This window comes from Primulina tabacum, chromosome 14 (assembly GCF_025594145.1).
Source record: "Primulina tabacum isolate GXHZ01 chromosome 14, ASM2559414v2, whole genome shotgun sequence".
NCBI lineage: Eukaryota > Viridiplantae > Streptophyta > Magnoliopsida > Lamiales > Gesneriaceae > Primulina > Primulina tabacum.
Window position 1 is genome coordinate 2,605,250 of NC_134563.1, and position 23,495 is coordinate 2,628,744.

Genomic DNA, 23,495 nt, shown 5'->3' on the forward strand with positions numbered 1-23,495 from the left:
CCGTGTGCTCGCCCACACGCTAAACAATGGTAATTTTGGACAATAAAATAAGGTTTCTAAATTTCGTTCAGAAAATAATTTTTTTGGTCAACTAACTTTGCAAAATTTGATTTTTGTACACTAACTTCGAATTTTTTCGGTTTTAAATAAGTGCTACGTGGCACCGGAAAATTTAAAAAATATGCAAATTAGCGTAGACGTACCGTAAATTGACCTACAATATGACAAAATGTTGGGACATCGTATTCTTGCACCCAAGACACAGCGGAAGTTTAAAAATTTTGTTCTTGGGCGTCGTGTGTTCAAATCATTCATGGGGTGTTTAGAATTATACATTTGCGTTCTTAACGCTGAACTCCAAACTATTCCGATGTTTAGGCGGATATAGCCCTTCTTGTAAATCCTTACGAACAGCTCTTCAAATTTGATCGCCTAATTAGGTCCACGATCAGAAACTTTGTTTCTCACTTGGATTGCACTAGAAATCACAAACGATTTGTGCGTTGAAACTGTAGCCGAATTTCCAAAATCCGGTGACGGTGTAGCGTCGTCGGCGCAGTGGTGGAAGAAAATCACTTGGCCGAAATTTTTCTCAAATTTTCTTGATGGCCGAGAGATCATGATTCTAAATCATGATTTCTTGTGATTAATGATTCTTAACCAATAATCAACAAATTAATCAAGCAAATCTAATTTGTCTTTTGTGGTCAAAAAAAATTTTCTTCCAACCAACTTGTGTGGTTGCCGTGAGTGGTATTGCAATTGGGAAGGATTTTTTTTTTGTTTTGTGTGCAATTTTTTCATCCTCCAACAATTAGCTCTGATGGTGTATTTATAGAGTGAGACTCCTAATCTAATTAGGAGTCCATCTCCCACAAGGACTCTAATAATTTCATTATATTTAAACTCTCATATAATTAATATATAATGTATTTATTAACCTTTAATAATACATGATCTAATAATATTATATACACATATATTATATCACCATATAAAATATATACATGTATATTAATTAAATTAAATAACCATTATTTAATTAATAAATTAACTCATTGGTTAATTTAATTCTAGACTCCTCTAGAACATATATGAGAATTTTTGCAAGTTAGTAGTCACAACTACTAGCACAATCATTTAATTAGTAAATTCTCAATTCACTAAATAAATGATTTCGAACTCATTATAATCCCGATCGACGATCCGAGAGCGCCGATGTGTCAAGGATACAAATCTTGTTCATATAATAAAAATTGAAAATTTCTAAGATCAAAATTTTCATTTGCCAAATTTAGAACTTACCATATATGGCAGTTATCATATTTGGCAGCTGCCAGTTTTAGTGAACTCCTTCACAAAACAGGCAGTTCCACTCTCCATCCTTGTTTAGTAATCACGCCAACTTCCATTTCTTCCATCCTATAGAATCAGCTCATAAACTCCTTTATAAGCTTCCTGTTTGATCTCTATCAAACTATAGTCGCCAAATTCCAACTCCTTGAAATTTGACTATCTCAATGGGAACACAGAATCCGATACTTGTGTGACCTTCAATGGTTCATGGATATAGCTAGCCGTGAGTTCACAACTCCATGTGATTCAGAATAACATTTATTCTTATTCGGGCTTAATATAGTTAGCCCCATTTTTTTCATCAACACCTTGATCAAGAATGTCAGAACTCATTTCTGATTGGACCCATCGGATCATGGTAAGAGCGTCTAGTAGCATCGTCCCATTATCCCCTAGGTATCACTGATAGTGCCTGCAAGAACCTTTAGTCATGGTTAGCGTACAGTATGGTCCCTTCAACACATATATCTCGATCGAATCTGTAACCATTGGTATATCGAGAGTTGCATATGAATTCGATAACGATGTGATTTATCTTTGAGTACTAATAGTGGCATGGTATGTGCAACTAGGAAAACACCTTTTCCTAAAGCATATTTCTTGCTTTGGCCAGAGACTCCTTGCATTATTAACTCATCAGATCACATATGATATCTTCACCCGTAGGCAAACGGTGAATCCCCGACTACAATGCATTTGCTCCTACGTATTTCGAAACTACACCCAACCTCGTCACCTGATGACCCTCGATGGAGTCGGTAAACGGATCAAAGTGCATGCTAGTACGTATAGCCCCTACATTGTCCCGGGTCAAAGGACTAATGGTGTACAACCATAACTGCGGACTATTCCACTCGATAAGTGAGAACCAATTGGATAGTCCGAGGGAGGGTTGTTCAGTGCATCATCATATGATCACTCATCTGTGTGAATGAACATCTCCATGCCCTTGCCAATGAAACATGGCGTTTACACCACAAATCCTAGTCTCAAGCTCGAGCGACCTTTATCCTTGTTTTAGGCGGCTTATTCGACTAGGAACATGTTTAGAATATACGGTACACTTCCTAATGAGTTTCATGATCTTACGTTGCGACGGAGACCTCATGGTACCTATTGTATATTCAAGGACTTTATCTATGCAGCTTGCATGGGTATACAGATAAAGTATAATGCCATAATCGAATAAAATCGTAAAATATTATTAAAATAAAGATTATTTTACATTATAGTCAATAAGCCCAAGCCATAAGTTGGTTTGCCGGGCAACTACTCTAACAAAAATGGATGCAAATTACAAGAAAAAATTTGTAATTTTCTCATGCACAATTTCATTCTTCTAGCATAGAACTTAAATATTTGGTCAATTGTTTGTGAAGTTACAGTATGTTACAAGTGTTAAGTCAACAAATTTGAATGTTGGTGATATCTTACATGAATTATGAGAATTATTGGTTTATTCTACGGAGTTCAAATTGATAATTGTAAAAGAAATCATAATATATTTTTCTTACATTTTTATATTATACCTGAAGATCAAAACATTTCTGAAGTTAATTAATATGTTTACATGCATAATCCGAAACAAATTAATTTTATTAACCAACTTATACGTTTTTTATTTTTGGTCTTGTTGTCGACTGCAAGAAAGATAAAAAATATATGAGATATGGGGATTAATCAAAAGTAAATAATATAGTTAGTTGAAATATTTTTGAACTATTATTGTTCATTATTAATTATATAAAGATCATGACAAATTGTGGGAGTAAGATAAGTCAGATGCTACAATATAAAGCAATGTGGACGTTAGACCAAATCTGGTCACGTCTCTATGCATATGCCAAGTTAGGTCATGTTTAAGTCAAAATACAGAAATCTAAAGTATATATAGTAAAATATTCTCATTAAAAATTAACTTTGAAACATTATTAAATGTAGTATATATTTGAGGGGAAAAAACAAGATTAATAGTGAAAATTACATTTTTACTTCTTTAACTTGCATGTTTTTTATTTTTTGTCAGGTTATTGATCAACTTATGCTCTTAATATAATATTTTGCACTTTTTTTTTCAATATTTATTCTTTTCCACCGGAGCCTGACATGGTAATCAAACACGTCAACAATATGACAAAATTGATGCAAATTACAAGACAAAAATTGTAATTTTCTCACACACAATTTCAGTTACATATCAACACTCTGGTAAAAAAACTAAAATTGAAAAAAATGATAAATATTAGTGGACTAAAAACATGAATTGCCTAATAACATGAAAAAAATGCAAAAAAAAAAAAAGTAATTTACGTGACAAAAAATGCAAAAGAAAAAATGTAAAATACATGACAAAAATGTATTTTTTAAATTATTCACATAAGTTGGTCTATCTATGTATTTGTTCTTATAATTAGTAAAATTTTTGCACCATGACCAAATTTTGAATAATTAGGACTAAACCCATATATAGTAACAGAATAAATTTTAGTTTTTTCCCTCTATATCGTTAAGAAAACCGACGACATTTGAGAGTTTGGGTTTCTTGCTTTTGGCAAATAAAAATAACAATAAAATTTGCTAATTAACACAATAGGAAATGACATCAAGCATTCATAAAATTTTAAATAAATTAGAATAAATATATTAACTGATACAATTAAAATCTTGAATACATATAAGTTAAACATGACTAATGCCAATTTACTTATTCAATAAATTAGATAAACAAATTAAACATACTAACCAAAATAAGTAATATTTCCATCAGTTATGGTGCTAAAGTCAGCAGGGCTAGACGTAACGACGACTGTATTGTACATGGTCGGTGTGATCGGAATGGAGGGACGAGTTGGTGGCAGTGGCGGTTGAGGTGTTGATGGCGGCGCAGCGATCGAGACGGCGTTTGAGGAGTGTGTTGCCACAATATGAGAATATGGAAGATTAATTATATTGTCATTGGTTTCACTATATTTGTATTTCAAAATCTCAGCCTTTACTGCGTTTAGTTCAGCTTGTAAAGCTTGAACTTGTTGCTGCAAGGCAGATATGGCTCCCATGCAACCGTAGATTGGATCCCTTAGCCTTACATTGGCCTCGTAAACAAGACTATTGGCCGTGTCTGCTCTTTGATTTTCAGCTACTTCCTAGAAAGACAGAGAAGTTAAATGAAAATAATTAATAAACCACATGATTTTTGAGTAAATATTTCTAGATTCTAATCGAATTACTTGCTGAAAGATGACGGATTTCGCTCTCTCATCTCTTAACATTTAGTTAATTAGTCAAAATTTGGTCTTTTTTTGCACATAGAGTACTTTTTTTCCGACGAAAATCAGATTATTAAGCAAAAAACCAATTTATTATAGTAACAATATAAATTTAAACTTAATCAGAGCGCAAAATTCCAATCTAGATCATTGACTTACTTGATGATTTTTGAAATTTTCGGCTTTTAACGTGTATGATTACATAATTTTGAAGTGGACTAAAGAATTAAGGGTAAATAATACAGACGGACTTATGTCTTCGGGATGCAAATCAATATATTGGAAAATATAATTTTTAATATGAAGAAAAATACACACAAAAATCAATCTTTTGTATTTAAATGAGCCTAATGCCTCTACCATGAATTCACAGTAAATTAAAGAAGTGAATTGATAAAACGTCAAATACAACTCGGGATTCTATTACAAGAAATAAGGGTAGTAAGTCATTATTTCGAATAAAAAATATATTCATAGTTATTCGGTTTTTTTTTTTAAAACAAAAATTAGTAAATCTTCCTAATTGAAAATACGATTAAATAATATCTTCACGTGTACATTTGTATTCTAGTCTTTTCATATAACGTAATCAAATCAAAGAAATTATTAAAAACTTAACTTCATTTTCTGGGAGTTGATATTTACACCTCATTTAGTGTTATTTACATTATACTTCATGTGTAAATTATGTGTCAAATTTATTCACAAATAGAGTGTAAATGACAAGAAATGAATCTTCACATGTACATTTTGTAGTCTAGTCTTTTCATGTAACGTAATCAAATCAAAAAAACTATTAAAAACTTAACTTCGTTTTTTGTGAGTTGATATTTACACCTCATTTAGTGTTATTTATATTATAATTCATGTATAAAATATGTGTCAAATTTATTGACAAATAGAGTGTAAATGACAAGAAATGAAGTGTAAATATCAACTCTTTTTTTAGGCCTAAAAATTTAACTTATACGCACTTTGTTTTTCTAAATAATTTATTTCATTCTCATTGATCAATATCCTAAATTTAATTTATATCTCCACCTTGCAAAGATGACCAGAACAAGCTATACTAATTTAGGCATTCTTGAGAACTCAAACAAAAATTTCAAGGATACTCGTACTATGCAAGAGCCATATTCTTGATATAAGAAAGAGTTCTTAGGGTTTACGGTTTACCATTAGCATCTTGGAAACATTGCTAGCTCCAAATACTTTGTGAACAGATGCAAACTTTTGAGGCTCATGTGGCGAAAAATATGGAGAAAAGGGACATTCTTGCGCGCAACGTCGTCTCAAAAGTTTGCAGGCAGCACAGGGCGTGACTGTGTTTAGGGTTCCGGCTGGTAACCCTAGCATATGCCTTCTTCCTCCTCGTGTAGGAGGGAAGACATTGGTTTCTCTCTTTATCTTTTTCGCTATCTCCTCAAATCTCTCCCTGCGAAAGAATTCGACACAAAAAATTTTAGGAAGAAAAATACATGGAAGATGGTATATATTCACCAGATAAATCAAGATTGCAGTTCCAAATGGGGGGCGGATCAAGAATTGTTTGTAGGGGCAAGACGATTTCGAGGGACAATTCAGTGGATTTCGACGAAATAACTTGTGTTCTTTAAAAAGTCGCACATAAAATCGTAATATATCCACCCAAAACCCACCATAGGTGTATAGACTAGTGAAGATCAAGAAATTAAAAGGATCAGTCTCTATTCACACCAAGGATGAATTAGAAAGATCACGAAAATAAAATGGTTGCTCGAATGCGTGAGTAGGTACAGCGTAAAACCCAAAAAAATGAAAAAAAAAAAAAAAAGAAAAGAATCATATATATTTTTGTTACAAAAATCCAATGGATGTTTGTTTTTTAATATATCGAATCGCCCCCTTTATTAGATTCCCGGGTACTCATGCTAAAAATTTAAGAGTTTGGAGGTATTCAACGAATCTGTGTCCGTTGTTGCTTACCTTTCTCTTGACATTCAGGCATACTATCTGTTGATTGACCAAGTAAGAAAGTTTAAGAGAGAAAGAAGGAGAGATTTGAAGGTTGAAGAAAGAAATATATAAAGGGTAAGAGAAAAAGAGTGCTTGAAAGGCAAGAATATTACTAAGAATATGATCCAAAGTTTCATCTTGGAAATTGGGAAAAAAAATTATGAGAAGAGGATTCAATTTTAAACATTAAGCACCATCAATTGATTAGAAGTTTCGTTAAAAAAAAAAAAAACAAGTTGAAATACTACATAAATTTTCACAAAATATCTGCAATTCATGTTTTAATTAAAAGAAAATCTAGAAGATACTGAAAATTAAACATGCATGAAATTAATTACTCAAATTATAATTAATATGAAAATGAAGAAGACGCTGAAAATTAACCACATGATTTTTTTTTGAAATTATTCATTTATAAAATTATGGAATGAGTTATTGATTATATACACCATTATATACTGCCGCGTGCGCGCGCGCGCATACATGGGTTCCCCTCCTCGTTCGAGTTCCATAAATCGCAGTTTTGTCTACAAATGATTTAAATGGTTAAAATCTCCATATAGTACCAAAAAATGTAATTTTCACATAATAAAAATAACTGATATTGAAAAAAGAACTCTAGCCTTCGCTTGCGATGTAACGAATGTGTCGATTCCGAGGACTTCATAGGAAGTAATATTAATCGATTATTTACCATCGATTAATTCTTTTTTATAATTTTTAAGTACTTATAATTGTGACAGTTTTAATAATGTGATTTAGTTCATTTTTTATGAGGTGATAAATCTCAGTTATTTTCACTGAAAATGAAGCATCACCTTCAATATAATGTGCCCTATTTTCTACATTGTGGACACATATTCATGCTGATATTTGACATCTCACCCACAGTATTTTTAACTAATGTGGTTAAAAATAAAATTTACAAAATAAGACAATATTTAGAGTTAATTCACAATCAAAATGTATTTAAAAAATTTTAACATTACAGTCGATCATTATTTATTAGTAGATCTGTAAGTGTTTCACATTAATTAAAAATTGTAAATACTTGACATAGTAAAAATTGATTTATATATAATAGCTATTGGGTTTTAAGAAAAAGAAAGTTATGATATAGGAAAAACAACAAATTTGTTCATGTAAATTAGCCTAAATTGAATTTCAGAGATATTAAAATGAGTTAGATCCAACTTGTTGGTCTCACGTGCGGAATTTGAGATAATAAAACCCAAAAATAAAGAATAAACTGGACACCGAGATTTACGTGGAAAACCCCTAAAAATTATTAGGGTAAAAACCACGGGCAAGATGAAAAGAATTTCACTATAATATTTTGTGGTGTACAACTCACTCACTGTGTTTCCAAAGAGAACACACACTCTCTTAATACAGGAGAACAAAACACCTCACAAAAGAATTTCACTCAAACGCGTCTTCAGTCTTCAGTCTTCAAATCCTGCTGCAACTTGTACGCATCTTCAATCTTCAAATTTAAAATGAAACACGTTTAAAATTCAGCAGCCTCCTTTCTTTGAATTTGTCAACATTTCTCCCACTTAGAGATTTGATTGAGAATCAAACACATCTCCACACATCCTTTCAATCTTGTCATTACCTGCTGCTTACGTTTTCTCTAAGCCACTTGAGGATCTACACCACTCAAACTTATCAGTGTTCACTGGCTTGGTCAGAAAATCAGCTATGTTATCCTTTGTATGGATCTTCTGCATATCCACGCTTCCTTCCTCTACTACTTCTCGCACAAAATGAAATTGTACTCCAATGTGTTTCGTCCTGGAATGAAAGGCTGGATTCCTTGCAATGTGCAAGGCACTCTGACTGTCACAAAACAAAGAAATATTTTCTTGTTTGTATCCGATCTCCTCCAATAACCTTTTAATCCATATTGCCTCCTTGCAAGCTTGAGTAGCTGCCATGTATTCTGCCTCTGTCGTAGATAACGCCACAACTGTCTGCAGTTTTGAAACCCAGCTTACTGCTCCCCCTGCAAGTGTAAACACATAACCAGTAGTAGATTTTCTCTTATCACACGCATAATCTGAATCGACATAGCCCCTGAGTGTAAAATCTGATCCTCCATAACATAATGCAGCATTTGAGGTACCCTTAATGTATCTAAGGATCCTTTTAACAGTGCTCCAATGCTCTCGTCCAGGATTCGCCATATACCGACCAACTACTCCCACTGCTTGAGCAATGTCCGGTCTTGTACAGATCATAGCGAACATCAAACTTCCCACTGCTGATGCATACAGTACTCGAGACATCTCCATCCTCTCTGCTTCACTGCTAGGACACATATCGGATGATAACTTGAAGTTAACAGGAAGAGGGGTCGAAATTGGCTTACTATCTTGCATGTTGAAGCGTTGCAAGACTTTCTTCAAATAATTTTTCTGGGAAAGCCAAATCTTTCTGTTACTTCTGTCTCGGTGAACTTGCATCCCTAGAATCTTGTTTGCTGGTCCCAAGTCCTTCATATCAAATTCCCTAGCTAACTGTGCCTTCAATCCTTGGACCTGATCTTTGTTGGGGCCTGCTACCAACATGTCGTCTACATACAACAGCAAAATAATATAAACATCACCAAACCTCTTGAAATACGTACAAGGGTCTGCACTCAGTCTGTTGTATCCAAGGCTCATGATATAGGAATCAAATCTCTTGTACCAACACCTCGGCGCTTGTTTGAGACCGTACAGAGATTTCTTCAACCTGCAAACCAAGTCCTCTTTGCCTATTTCTGCAAAACCTTCTGGCTGGAGCATATAGATTTCTTCTTCAAGATCTCCATGAAAAAATGCCGTTTTCACATCTAGCTGTTCTAGATGTAGGTCAAACACCGCACATAATGTCAGTACTACTCTAACTGTTGTAAGTCGAACCACAGGAGAAAATATCTCATTGAAGTCAATGCCTTCTTTCTGAGCATACCCTTTTACCACCAATCTAGCACGATACCGCTTCACTTGATTATTGCCATCTCGCTTGATCTTATAGACCCATCTGTTAACGATGGCTTTCCTCCCTCGTGGTAGTGTAACAAGATCCCAAGTTTTATTCATGTCTAATGCCTCCAATTCTTCTTGCATTGCTATCATCCACAAAGATACATCCGAGCTTTGAGTAGCCTCGTGGAAACTCGATGGCTCACCATCCTCTGATAATAGACAATATGCAATGTTGCTTTCAGTGACATAATCTGAAAGCCAACCTGGTGGTCTTCTGTCTCGAGTTGACTGCCTCACATTAGAAACCTCAGACTCAACATGTTCTTGTTCTTCGTGCTCTGGTACTGCTTCACAAGAAACTTGACCTTCGTCCGTCTTATTTTCCACCTGAAAAATAGTAGTTTCTGAATTCGGTGTGTCTTTGTCTCCCTTTACTTTATCTTCCTCGAAGATAACATCCCTGCTGATGGCAAGCTTGTGAACAGTAGGATCCCACAAGCGAAACCCCTTTACTCCATCAGCATAACCCAAGAAGATACATTTTCTGGATTTCGAATCCAACTTTGATCTTTCTTGCTCATTGTACAGAACGTACACAGGACTTCCAAATGTATGCAAATGAGAATAATTTGTCGGCTTCCCGGTCCACATCTCCATCGGAGTCTTCAGATCAATCGCCACTGAAGGAGAACGATTGATAATATAACAAGCGGTTTTGACTGCTTCTGCCCAAAATGACTTTTCTAGACCTACAGTCCTCAACATAGCTCTTGTTCCGTCCAACAAGGTCCTGTTCATCCGCTCCGCCACTCCATTCTGTTGAGGTGTGTAAGCCATCGTGAATTGCCTTTTGATGCCCTCATGTTGACAATATGCATCAAATTCGTCACTGGTATATTCTCCTCCATTGTCAGTTCTTAGACACTTGATTTTTTTTCTGAATCAAGTTCAACCCGCGCTTTGAAATCTTTGAAGACTTGAAAAACATCTGATTTCTTCTTGATTGGATACACCAAACATCTCCTAGAGAAATCATCAATGAACGAGACAAAGTATCTCGCTCCTCTTAGGGATACAACCGGTGCTTGCCAAACATCCGAATGAATCAGCTCCAAAATGCTTTTGCTCCTGGCAGTAGAAGTGCCAAATTTTAATCTGTATTGTTTACTGTTAACACAGTGCTCACAAAAGAGTAGTGACACTTTTGTAAGTCCCGGCAGCAGCTTCCGTTCTGAGAGAATTTTCAACCCTCGTTCTGACATATGCCCGAGCTTTCTATGCCATAACACTGTTAATTCTTCTCCTGAACCAATTGATGCAACAACTAGTTCTGCCTCTTTGTGTGTTTCTCCAAAAAGTACATACAGATTTGCAGCAACTTTTTCCGTCTTCATAACCACAAGCGCGCCCTTCACAATTTTCATGATCCCGTTCTCGATACGAGTTTTGCACCCGATGTCATCCAATTGCCCCAAGGACAAAAGATTTTTCGTCAGTCCTTTCACATGTCGTACCTCCTGTATGGTGCGAATGGTGCCATCAAACATTTTAATTTTGATAGTACCGACCCCAGCGATTTCCAAGGCATGATCATTTTCCATGAATACAGATCCTCCTGAGACTGGTTCATAATGATCATACCATGCTCTCCGAGACGTCATGTGCCACGTCGCTCCTGAATCCATAATCCACGTGTCACAAAATTTGTGTCTGCCTTCTGCAACAGTTGCTGCTTTGCTGAATAATATTTCACCACTGCCTGAAGTACTGGCCACATTTCCTTGAGAGCTTTTATCGATACTCGTACACTCTTTCTTGAAGTGCCCTTTACCGCCACATTTAAAGCAGTAAATATTTTTCTTCTTGCTTCTTGACTTTGATCTACCTCGTCTTTGACTCCCACTGGAGTCACGATCCATAAATCTTCCTCTTATCATCGGTAAAGCCTCTGCCTGCTTCGAAGTTACCAACCTATCTTCCTTATTCTTGCGCCGGCTTTCTTCTCCGAGAACCGCAGTTAAGACATCGTCGAATCTTAGAAAGCTCATAAGAATATTGTTGGTAATGTTGATGATAAGTTGATCATATGAATCTGGTAGACTTTGAAGTAGAAGCTCCGCACGTTCATTTTCCCCTATTTTATGCCCAATGGAAGTGAGTTGGGCAAATAGAGTCTTTAGTGTGTTGATATGGTCGGTCATTGATGAGGATTCCGCCATCCGAAGAGTATAAAGCCTTCTCTTTAGGAAAATCATGTTGTGTAGGGACTTGACCTCGTATATCTTTGGCAGAGTATCCCAGATAACTTTGGCTGTTTTTATCTCAGAGATACTTGACAAAACTTCATCTGCTATAGCCAAGTGTAAATTGGCAACAACATTATCATTCATCTCATTCCACTTTCAATCATCCGTAACTTCCACCGGTCTATCTCCAATAGCTGCCAAGCAATTTTCCTTTCTTAAAACTGCTTGTATCTTTATTTTCCACAGCATAAAATTGCTTCCATTGAACTTTGTTATCTCGTACCTTCCCGCCATTATGTCTACAACAATTTTAGTAGACTGGACAAAATAATCCCACCTTAAATAAAAAATCTCAAAAAATATTTTCTGATGTGGAAGATCAGTCTAGGCTGCAATCACAGAGCATACTCAGAATTTTAAGAAATTTTAAACCAAGGCTCTGATACCACTTGTTGGTCCCACGTGCGGAATTTGAGATAATAAAACCCGAAAATAAAGAATAAACTGGACACCGAGATTTACGTGGAAAACCCCTAAAAATTATTAGGGTAAAAACACGGGCAAGATGAAAAGAATTTCACTATAATATTTTGTGGTGTACAACTCACTCACTGTGTTTCCAAAGAGAACACACACTCTTTTAATACAGGAGAACAAAACACCTCACAAATATTATAGAACTAAGCACTCAAATGCTTATAAGATGAGAGAAAACTCGTAGAAGGGATGATTTCAGAATGAAGGGGGAAGCTCTATTTATAGAGCCTCTGTCAGTGTGAAGACGCGTAGAAAACGCGTCTTCAGTCTTCAAATCCTGCTGCAACTTGTACGCATCTTCAATCTTCAAATTTAAAATGAAACACATTTAAAATTCAGCAGCCTCCTTTCTTTGACTTTGTCAACACAACTGTCTATATAAAATGAGTGGAATGAATTGATATTTTCCAACCGGCCAAAATAATGGACAGCCTTGCCCGACCTAATGGCGGGTTGGTTCATCTCAACCTGTCAAATTATGCATAAAATTGGTCAAGTCGATCCCGTTAGCTCGTTTTGACATGTCTAGTCAAAAATAAATATCAATGTAATATTATTTTTTCACCGGATACATATCTTCGACATTGCGTGAAAATAGGATTGAAAATATAAATTATACAATATCTTGCATAGAATCCATCAAAATTTTTATTCTTCGATTCGAAACTAACTAAAACAATATTCAATCGATTCGAAAAAGAATAATTCGAAAAGGGGCATATATGTGAAGCATTAAAAATCTTTCTTTACCATCAAAGCTAAGTTTAAACAAGTTGGGTCGATTTGATGATAAAATCTTAAAAGAATCGAAGTGTTCGTGCAAACTTAGTAGTTTATTGAATTATTACCAATCTAATGTCTAATTGAAGAAACAAGATAGGACAAAAGCAAAATTTTGCTTGGCTCTGAAATTTTGGGAACGTTATTTCAAGGTGGGTGGTGATGTATGCATGGGAATAAACATAAATTATAAAATAGTATTTATTTAATTATATATATATATTTATATATATGGAGTACATATTAAATTATGTAAAATTTGCTTAGACTTGAAGGAAATGACACCATGTATTCTTGTTTGACCCGTATTTTTAGGCAAGTAACCCGCCCCATTGTTTACCCCCAAGTGATATTTTACTCTTTGTTTATTAATTGTTATTTATATATATTCTAATGAAATTCTTGAATTCAAGAATTTCATGGTCTTGGAAGTCCACAAGTCACAAATATTTGTCTAGTTTTTAAGTTTTCTTAAAACTAACGATGATAGATTTCATAATTTAAAAGATTTCGATATTTCAGAATAACATATAGTAGCGATATTTAAATATACATGATCATATATCAACTGATAAATGTGCAAAATTTGTGCTATACCGCGAGAATTACTATATTTACATGTAAATTGTATATCGTCGTAGGATGTATTTGCCCTTAGTGTAGTTTGTGTAGGACTTGTATCTAGTTTTCTATAACACATTTGATGGTGTAATTATATATCATAGTATATATCAAATCATAAATAAATTCTTGATTTTAATTAGATAGCGATTAGTACGTACCACGACTTTCATTTTTTAATAATTGCAAATGGCATAGGTTTTGAATATTCTAGTAAGATGAATATTTTTTATTTGTATTTGTCTTTTTGGTAATTGTAAGATAGCTGTCACGATCTCACGTATTTATAAATTATTTCGAAATTCATGATAATTACTATTTATTATTATTATTATATAAATTCATATATTTGCCCTTTTTCACATCATATTGTCATGTTCTAAAGAACTATAAAGAGTCAGCATCCAAATTTACTGTAAAAAATAAATTTACAAATGCTATTGAATATATTAATACTTTAGCATAAAGAACCCTTGACGATTGGTCATACACATCTTAATTATATATACTCACTTAATTAAATTCAATTGGGTCTTATATTTATTTTAATCTAATTATTTGTTGGAGCCCATAATTAAAGCTACCAAGCCCCCGCTAATTTCCAAGCCCACAAAGCCATTAGAATGCCTATAAATAGTGCAAGCTTTCTAGTTATATATATGGGGTAACTTGTCATTTACCCATTAAAGTTTTCTACACTTTTTTGTGGCCGACTTGAGTTTCAGAGTATTTGCGTTAGGTATTTCCTAATGCTTCTAACACTTTATTTGTGACGCGGATGACAATCTACTTCATTTCTTCTCCAGGTTCGCAGGAGCGACGACTATGCTATCGTTCACATGAATCTTCCAAATTTGGATATTGATTTTATTTGGCTACGTCCTCGAACAATTTAGATCACTTGACTAATTTCAAAAGAGAGGATTCAAATTTGGGTAAATTCATAAATTACCTTGCAAGTCAAGAATGACAAAATTACAACACTGTAAACCTCACAAAACCACACATTGTCGAGTTGTCAAATGAATGATCTAAGTATGCCTGCAAATGCGCCCTCCGACACCATATCAATTTAGTAGATGGCTAATTAAGTCCCAAAAAAATTTGAATTTGATCGACGTCACTACCTTGGTCAACATGTCTTCCAGGTAGAATGCACCCGAACTCAGCTTCCGAATCACGTTGAACGACCCCTCCTATTTAGGATCCAGCTTCTTCACCTCTCCTGCATACTGCACTTTCTTTAACACACAATGACATTGATCATAACCTACCATTCTCATAGGGAAGAAACTAGTAAAAAACAATTTTATATTATTTGGGCTATGTGTTCGAATGACTTGGTGATTGTTTGGGCTAATCTTGTTAAACTATTTAAAATTTTATATTTTATAAAATGTTTAAGACACATGTAAAACTTCTGGGACTTTTTTTGTCTTATATTTTAAAATATATAAAATATTATTTAGAAACAAGTCACTGACATCGAAAATGTCCTTTTAAAAAGTCGAATCTTTATTTTTTTTCAAACTATATTAAATTTACATAAAAAAAAAAAAACTTATTTTATATAAATATTTAGTATAAAAAAAATATACTTAAGATACTCGTACTCCATATATTAATTAGCAAGAAAGTTAGGGCCAAAGGTGTTCGTCAATTGAAATCGGGATCATCACTTAAAAATCAAAAGAGAAACTATTGTTTTCCTGTTTTTATATTATATTTCAATGCTTACTATAATTAATTATTTCGGTTTTCTACTAGTAATTTTAAATATAACTTTAGTTTTATTTATTGATTTAAGCATTATACGACTTATTTAACTATTTGAAAGAAACAATTCATAAAAAAAATCTTTATGTAAGATTCTGTATATTCTATATTTTATTATCAATCGTTAATGATTCGTCGTTGAGATTCATGTCAGTTCGGATTATTTTTTAGGTCTAGATATTACTTATTTTTTTTCTTCTTCTCAAAAAATTGAGATGATTGAAGTTTTTTTTTTAATTTGGAATCGTGTTAGGTCTAATTCTTGTTACTTTAGCTGGATTGTTCTTCACGGTTTCTATATTGAAACCGAAATCGATGACTTACAGAACGATTCCAATTCTTAAAAATCAGAAACTCAAACTTGAATTAAGTGAAATCTAAATCATATTCGTATGGAACTGTAGTCGGAATTGTAAATCGATCTTAAATAAGTATTATTGTATAATTCATATATTATATCATATTTTATCTAAGTTTTGATGATAACAAAAATAATCGAAGAAAATGTGATTTCCCTCTGAATGAACAAGGGTTTAGTGTAAAAGAATACCGGACACTGTTGATTCTAAAAACATACAATGTAATTTATATAATTATATTAATCAATTTATATAAATTAATTTAATCCCCTATTTTATTTACATCTTAATGAAATTAAATTAAATTAAATTAAATATTCGTAATTTATGATCGAATAATGGGACCCATTTTGGGGGTGGCCGGGGCGCTGAAAGCAGATGAGATTTCTTCCCCTTATCTTCTTCCACATCATCCATCCCTTTCGTTGCTCCCTTAAAGCTTCGCCATGAAAATATAGATAATCAGCTGAGTGGAAGAAGTTCCCAAGATTTGTACGTTGATTTGATACTTGGGATTGGGGGAATTTTCAATTTCCAGCTAGGAAATTGAGTTGGGAGAAAATGGCTTGTGTTTACGGCTGCTCAGTTTCTTCAATCTCTGCTAAATTCAACTTCAACCCGCTTTCAAATAAAAAACCCAGATTCATTTGCTCCGTAGCAGGTTATATTATCTTCCTTCTTCGAATTTTCTATCCGTTTATTGATGATGATGATGATGTTCTGTTTGTTTTGTACTGTTAATTTGTGGATTAATTTTGTCCTGATAAATTACGAGGAATACCGGGTTTTACTTTGAATTTACTGATTCTATGCTTCTTTAGGGACAAATTAAACTTAATTGGATATGAATGAAATTAGGTTGACAAATGTATAAAATCCCTGGGAGGAATTCACAATCCTCCGCACTTAGCTAGCTTTTGGGCTGTCATAGTTGGACCAATCGTTCTGTTCATAGTTGGATCATTGTTAAATTTCACGTTCCAAATGTTCCTTCCTAGCCGTGAGATCTCAATCTTAACAACAAATTCTTGGATGTCTATTTGTTTCCGAAATGTTAAGTATTGGCTTTACAGCGGATACTTGCACTTTATATTAACAATCTTGACTGACTTGTTTTCATTGTACTTCTCTAGCCACTTGCTTGACATTGTTTTTCCTCTGGTAGGAGGGTGGATTATCCGATAGATTTTTATATGTGTTGTTTCATTTCTCGATTAATCATGTATCTCATCATGATTGCAAATGATGGATGAGTATAATATTCTGAGTTTTTTTGTTGACGAAACCTTACTTTAGTCAATTTGTGTCTAATCTTGCAGGGGCTGTTGCCGAACCAAAAGCAATCAATGCCACAGAACCTTTGTTACTTGATGCTGTACGTGGGAAAGAAGTAGAGAGACCTCCGGTTTGGCTTATGAGACAAGCGGGGAGATACATGAAGGTAGGCTTTGTATGACTGATTAAACTTGTGCTTTTTATGCTACATGTCTTTATCTTACTAGGCTAGCTATTGTGTTTGCTCTTCGATGGCATTTCATTTGAATAATATTGTATAAACTGAAAGTATATGAACATATAAATAAGGAAAGCATTAACTTCGTAGAAGAGAGAACTGATAGAGATGCATTCCAACCGCAGAGACTGCCCTATGTCTGCTCACTGCCTATGCCATTCATATATAATAGTGCATCCAAATTGAAAACTTGGAAGAGAAATGTTCGCATATTTTGTTGTTTGCATTTTCCAATGAGACTAAGAATGTCAATCAACTTGAAAAAAACTGTTTTTACACTTAGATATTTCATTGTGTTCCCAATTTGGAAGTAATGTTTCATTCAAAAGATTATTTGGACATGAAGAAATGGATTTTCTGAATTGTAGAGGTTTTATTTTTTAATTTATTTAAGTTTTTTTATGCTTTTAAATTCATAGTTGCCACCCTAACACAAAGAAAACAATCTTTTCAAATAAATGAGCCTAATCTATTTATAGTTTTCTACTGTACTCTTATTCTGGCACATAACCTTTTTATTGTGCTCAAGTTGTAAAGATATGCTAAGAAATTCATTTCCATTATGCTATCGAACTCTTCATTGTGCTCAAAATTATGACCTCAAAGCAGAGGATTTAAATAATAAATTCATTCATTACAAGCACAATTGCACAACCTAGATTTTTATACTATTACAAGATCTTCTCGTTACATGTGTAAACTCAAATGGTTTTAAATGATTATTGAAATTTCCTTGGTATCCTAACCGATGTATCAGTAATGACTAACGTTTTGAAGGCAATATAATTATTCAAGATTAGGTAATTGCCTCCACATAAAGTGTCGACTTTCCACAATAATATGGTTGTGGAACTGATAATGAAACATCTTTATGTGATCATGTGTGAGCCAACCTTAAACAGTTCTGATTGCTTAATTATGTGGATCTAAGGAGATACTAGCTAGTATGGCTTCATGATCTAGTCACAGTCTTCTATTTTTATACTGAACCTGGAGTTCTTTGCCTTTCCCTTTGGTAGAGTTACCAAACCCTCTGTGAGAAGTATCCATCCTTCCGTGAGAGATCAGAAAATGTGGATCTTGTGGTGGAAATTTCCCTTCAGCCATGGAAAGTGTTCAGACCAGATGGGGTAAGATGTTTTTGTTGAAGACAGTACTTTTACAATAAGCAATTTATTGATGGGATCTTCATTAACTGACCCACTCATTCCTTCTCACTGTTTTGTGTAAAAATTCCATATATTAAGTGCCAGTATTAGATTGAGATAATCTTTAGTTCCATATGACAATGACCAATTTTTTTCATAGACTGGGAACCCAATTCCAAGTTTCTGTGCTCCGACTCATACTTAACGAATTATTTGCTATATTTCAGGTCATTTTATTTTCCGACATTCTTACTCCTTTGTCTGGTATGAACATACCATTTGATATCGTAAAAGGTAAGGGTCCTATGATATTTGACCCAATTAAATCTGCTGCTGATGTTGAGAAAGTGAGAGAATTCAATCCTGAAGAGTCAGTTCCATATGTTGGGGAAGCTTTAACTATCCTGCGTGAGGAGGTCTGACTACTCTGTTCGTTTCCGTGTATTATTATCACTGTTCGATGAAATTATCATTTATTATAACATTACACAGCATTCTACCTTATCATTTATTATAACATTACACAGCATTCTATTTGATGAACGATTGAATGATATGACTTAGTTCACAATGGAACAAAAGGAATAGAGTGAACGTCATAATTTACTTAAATGTTTCTGTCCTTTCGCTTTATGCCTTAAAAAATGTTGACCAAGAAATTCTCATTCTTTCCAGGTAAATAATGAAGCTGCGGTTCTTGGTTTTGTCGGCGCTCCTTTCACCTTGGCTTCTTATGTAGTTGAAGGAGGTTCTTCGAAGCACTTCTCAAAAATAAAGAGATTGGCTTTCTCAGAACCCAAGGTGTAGATGTTTGCTGATAGTATACCAATCTTCAACATGGTATCTGACTTATCTGAAAGAGGGATTTTGTTAGGATCTAAATCTCCTAACACAATTTATCCTGCAAATATTGACTAGTAGAAAAAGAAGAAATATTTGTTTAATATGAAATGTTGAATATAATCTGATAAATATCTCATCCAAGGATAGAATCTTTTTACAAGAAGAATGCACTCACTCTGGTAGAACAAAACACAATAAACATGAATGAATACCCATCTCCTTCTGTCCCGGCTAATTTATATTATTGCCTCCTAATCCCTTTCCTCTTCTCCAAGTTATTGGTTCTAGAATTCTCTTGACCCTATTTATCCAGGCTCGTGATAATAACTCCATCATTACTTATCCAGCCCAATTTTCTGAAGTACCTAACAGATTTTAATTTGCTTTTAAAACACTGGACGACTTTCATTAGTTTTCCAACTGTGTTAGAGAGTATTCCTCTTTCTGAAGGGTGTTCTCTAGCACACAACAGATTTTGATCTAATACTCATGAACCAGAGTCTAAGAAAATGGTGATGATGAATGGCTACTGGATTTTAGGCAATTCACTTTATTCTACTTGTTGAAGAACACTGTTTTTTGCTACAATTCCACCTGTTCTGATTGATAAGGTGGGATGATTCTCGAACTTAATAGGCAGTGTCTTGAATTTGAGTTATCTTCTTGTGTTTATGACCTATTGATGCTCTTGTTGGGAATTGTGCTATGGAAAGGACTACCTAATAAGGATTATGATCTAGTTAGTCAAATTATAACGTGGCCTATGTTCACATCATAGTTTAGATTAAGGTATGTATGTTGAATAATGATAGATGAGTGAAAATCCTCTAGATTGGGAGGTCTTCGGCTTCTCAAATCTCAATATTACAATCATGCATTGGCTCTGTGATGAATGATGAATTTGTTGATAAATTTTAGAAGCTCTTCTACCTTAAATGCTTGTCTTTTGGTCTTGGGTTTTCATCTTGAGCTTATGGTTACAAGGTTATCTATATCTCGGTGCTTTCCAACCAAGGAATATGTGTACCGAGTATTGATCAATTACTCATTTAACTTGTGCTTTGAATATAGGTCCTTCGTGCACTACTTCAAAAATTTGCAATCTCCATGGCGAAATATATTCAGTACCAAGCAGACAAGGGAGCTCAAGCCGTTCAGATATTCGATTCTTGGGCCACAGAACTTAGCCCCGTAGATTTCGAAGAGTTCAGTCTACCTTACCTGAAACAAATAGTAGACACTGTGAAACTCACCCATCCCGAATTCCCACTAATTCTTTATGCCAGTGGATCAGGTGGCCTAATTGAGAGACTACCACTAACCGGTGTAGATGTTGTTAGCTTGGATTGGACAGTGGACATGGCTGAGGGAAGGCGTCGACTTGGCTCCAACGTGGCAGTTCAGGGTAATGTGGATCCTGGTGTTCTTTTTGGCTCAAAAGAATTCATCACTGACCGTATACATGATACTGTGAAAAAAGCTGGTAGAGGGAAACATATACTGAATCTTGGACATGGCATCGTAGTAGGTACGCCTGAGGAAAATGTTGCTCATTTCTTCGAAGTTGCTAAAGGTCTTAGGTACTAGACATAGGTACAAGGATCGAGGATGGGTTGTGTTCGGACCGGCTTTTTTGTAGGATTATTTGATTCGTTTTTCTGCATTTTTGCTATTTTAATGCAGCTTGGATATGGGAAGAGTTTACCGGAAGATTATGGCTATTGCTATTTTGATTGTGAACCCATGTATTTTATTTTGTGTAACATTTAACTGTGAAATTTAGTTGTTTTTTCTAAATATTTCCAGGTTCAGGTTTGGCCAACCATTTCTTCCCTTGACATGCAATGTGTGCATATGTATGAAAAGTTTTAGTGCTAAATATTTTTTTGTTATTGAATAATTTTTTGTTACTTTTAAATTTATGGTTTTTTACTATAATTTTTTTAATGCCAGTAGTTATAGGATCATGTAAAAATTTAAAAGTTTAGATGAAGATTAAAATATAAATTAGTAATTTAAAAATATTTGAAAACTTTTGAGATGTGATAGTTATATTTGTTTTTTTTTAATGAAACTATTTCCATTAATAAGATAAAAAGAGTAATAATACAATCCAACAAATTTTACCTAATAAAACTAACTACGTAAACTGCAATTAAGTTACATCAATAGAACTTGGAAAACATCCAAGCAAGAGGATCTCGATCTTCTTAATTGTTGCATCAATATCTAGTTTCTCATTATCAAACATGATTCTGTTTCTTGCATTCCAGACATGGTAAACCGTAGCTGCAAGAGCCAAGCATCTCATCTTTGCCAACGTCGAGCTCCCTCGATACACACCTCTAAATGCCTTGAGTACCACCGTTTTTGAGCCCATGATTTTTTTCATGCCAAGCCAGTGACGAATTCCATTCCAAATACGCGCAGAAATCGGGCACATGAAGAACAAATGCGACATGTTTTCATCAGCAACATTACACAACATTGAGTCAATTCTGCTGACTGATCAAGAACACTATGATAAGCTGTCAAAGTCCTGCCATGCTGAATCGTGATCCAATGAAGCACATTTGAGCTCTTTATATAAAGGATTCTTGTGCAGGAGAATCGTCTTTGTGTTAATGTAGTAAGTTTTATGTTTTAAAATGGACCAAAAAATGCCTTTCCTGACATTGCAGAATCAGTCTCATGATCTCACTTTTACAATCAAGGTAATATTAACAAGATAAAGGAAGGTGACCAATAAAAAGGTCTATCTGGAGATAAGGTGAAATTAGCTATCCTGATTTCCCACCGATTCCGTGTATATAGAGATAGAGACCTCCAGAGGTTGTAATGAAACCCACTCCATCTCAACCCGAACTCTTTTTCTCGACAGATTCGAGCGTAAACCTCGACAAACAGGCACACCCCGAGGTATTTTTTGAGTATCCAGTGAGCACTTTGAAAGAAATACGGCATGTAAACGATACGTAAATTGGAGGGATTTTTGGTTGTTAGTTACGTACAGTGTTAGGCCAATTGCACACACATGCGGTACTTGAAGACGTCCCCCTCAAGAAAAGGAAGATGAGAGAGAGATTCAGTTCCATTGAAGTGATTAATAATCCCACTCGTGGATTGAATCAACGAATCCAAATATTTGTTTCAATTAGGGATGTAAACGAACCAAACTGTTTGTGAGATATTCGAAACTCGATTCGATAAAAGCTCGTTTGAGTTTGTTTAATGAGGCTCGTTAAGATAAACAAACCAAACTCAAGCTTTACAGTATTCAGCTCGTTAGCTCGTGAACATGTTCGTTGGTAAGTTCATGAGTAATCTTTTAGATTAAAAAATAATAGTTTTGATATTTGATTTATTGATTTTGCATATTATTTATGAAATATATAGAAAAATCTATTAAATTTATTTATTATAATAAATTTACAAATTTTAATAAGAATAATATATTTTTTTAAATATATAATTTACTCTTTAATTAATTTAATGAAAATTTAAATGTATAATTCATATTTATTAAGCTTGTTTAGGCTCGATAAATGCTTGAATAAGCTCGTGAGCTATGCATATATTCGTTAAATAAAGCTCGAGCTCGGCTCTATTATAAACGAACCAAGCTCAAACATTCAAGAGTTCGGCTCAACTCGACTCGATTAAATCCCTAGTTTCAATCATATAATTTGACATTTCCATACTCATAATGCAATATTGCATCCAATAATTATTCCTATATTTCCATAAATATCATCTGGTCTGGTCAAGAGATCATACTAACGTGACGCTCGCGTTGTTACATCGGAATATCCTACTACTAATATGTGACGCGCGCTATGCTACATCGGAAGATCTCCTCCCGTTGTTTGTACTACTCTTCCGATGGGTGAAAGAAAATCCCTTGTTTTGGGGTTAGAATCCAACTCAAAATAGGAATTACCAGGTAATGCAAATTTTTGTATGTATATTCCGAAAAAATGTCGCAATTTTGGAGAATAACTCAAATCTTTCCCTTGAATTGTAGAGCTTAAGAATATGATATTTTTGAGATGATGATTGGTCTCACTCGCCTTGACCACT

The 23,495-nt window shown here is 34.2% G+C and overlaps 2 protein-coding genes across 2 annotated transcripts; one reads left to right on the forward strand and one right to left on the reverse strand.

Moving 5' to 3' along the window:
• Nucleotides 1–4,006: 4,006 nt before the first annotated feature.
• On the reverse strand, nucleotides 4,007–6,707 carry LOC142525601 (LOB domain-containing protein 15). Its single transcript, XM_075629925.1, has 3 exons — nucleotides 6,588–6,707; nucleotides 5,799–6,057; nucleotides 4,007–4,499 (listed from the first exon to the last, which is right to left on the reverse strand). Exons 1-3 carry the CDS (start codon nucleotides 6,599–6,601, stop codon nucleotides 4,095–4,097), a joined length of 678 nt encoding a protein of 225 aa, XP_075486040.1. The 5' UTR covers nucleotides 6,602–6,707; the 3' UTR covers nucleotides 4,007–4,094.
• Nucleotides 6,708–16,267: 9,560 nt separating this feature from the next.
• LOC142524275 (uroporphyrinogen decarboxylase, chloroplastic) lies at nucleotides 16,268–21,214 on the forward strand. Its single transcript, XM_075628175.1, has 6 exons — nucleotides 16,268–16,572; nucleotides 17,231–17,352; nucleotides 18,444–18,554; nucleotides 18,800–18,988; nucleotides 19,248–19,373; nucleotides 20,487–21,214. The coding sequence occupies exons 1-6, from the start codon at nucleotides 16,473–16,475 to the stop codon at nucleotides 21,000–21,002; spliced, it is 1,164 nt and encodes a 387-aa protein (XP_075484290.1). The 5' UTR covers nucleotides 16,268–16,472; the 3' UTR covers nucleotides 21,003–21,214.
• Nucleotides 21,215–23,495: the final 2,281 nt, after the last annotated feature.

What these genes read in the sequence shown, in the direction of transcription:
- LOC142525601 (XM_075629925.1), bottom strand. An exon ending in ATGTTTCCAAGATGCTAATG is followed by an intron (nt 4,500 to 5,798) that starts GTAAACCGTAAA and finishes CTGTCTTTCTAG; the next exon opens with GAAGTAGCTGAAAATCAAAG.
- LOC142524275 (XM_075628175.1), top strand. Translation starts at nt 16,473, where the DNA reads ATGGCTTGTGTTTACGGCTGCTCAGTTTCTTCAATCTCTGCTAAATTC. An exon ending in ATTCATTTGCTCCGTAGCAG is followed by an intron (nt 16,573 to 17,230) that starts GTTATATTATCT and finishes CTAATCTTGCAG; the next exon opens with GGGCTGTTGCCGAACCAAAA. An exon ending in AAGTGTTCAGACCAGATGGG is followed by an intron (nt 18,555 to 18,799) that starts GTAAGATGTTTT and finishes GCTATATTTCAG; the next exon opens with GTCATTTTATTTTCCGACAT.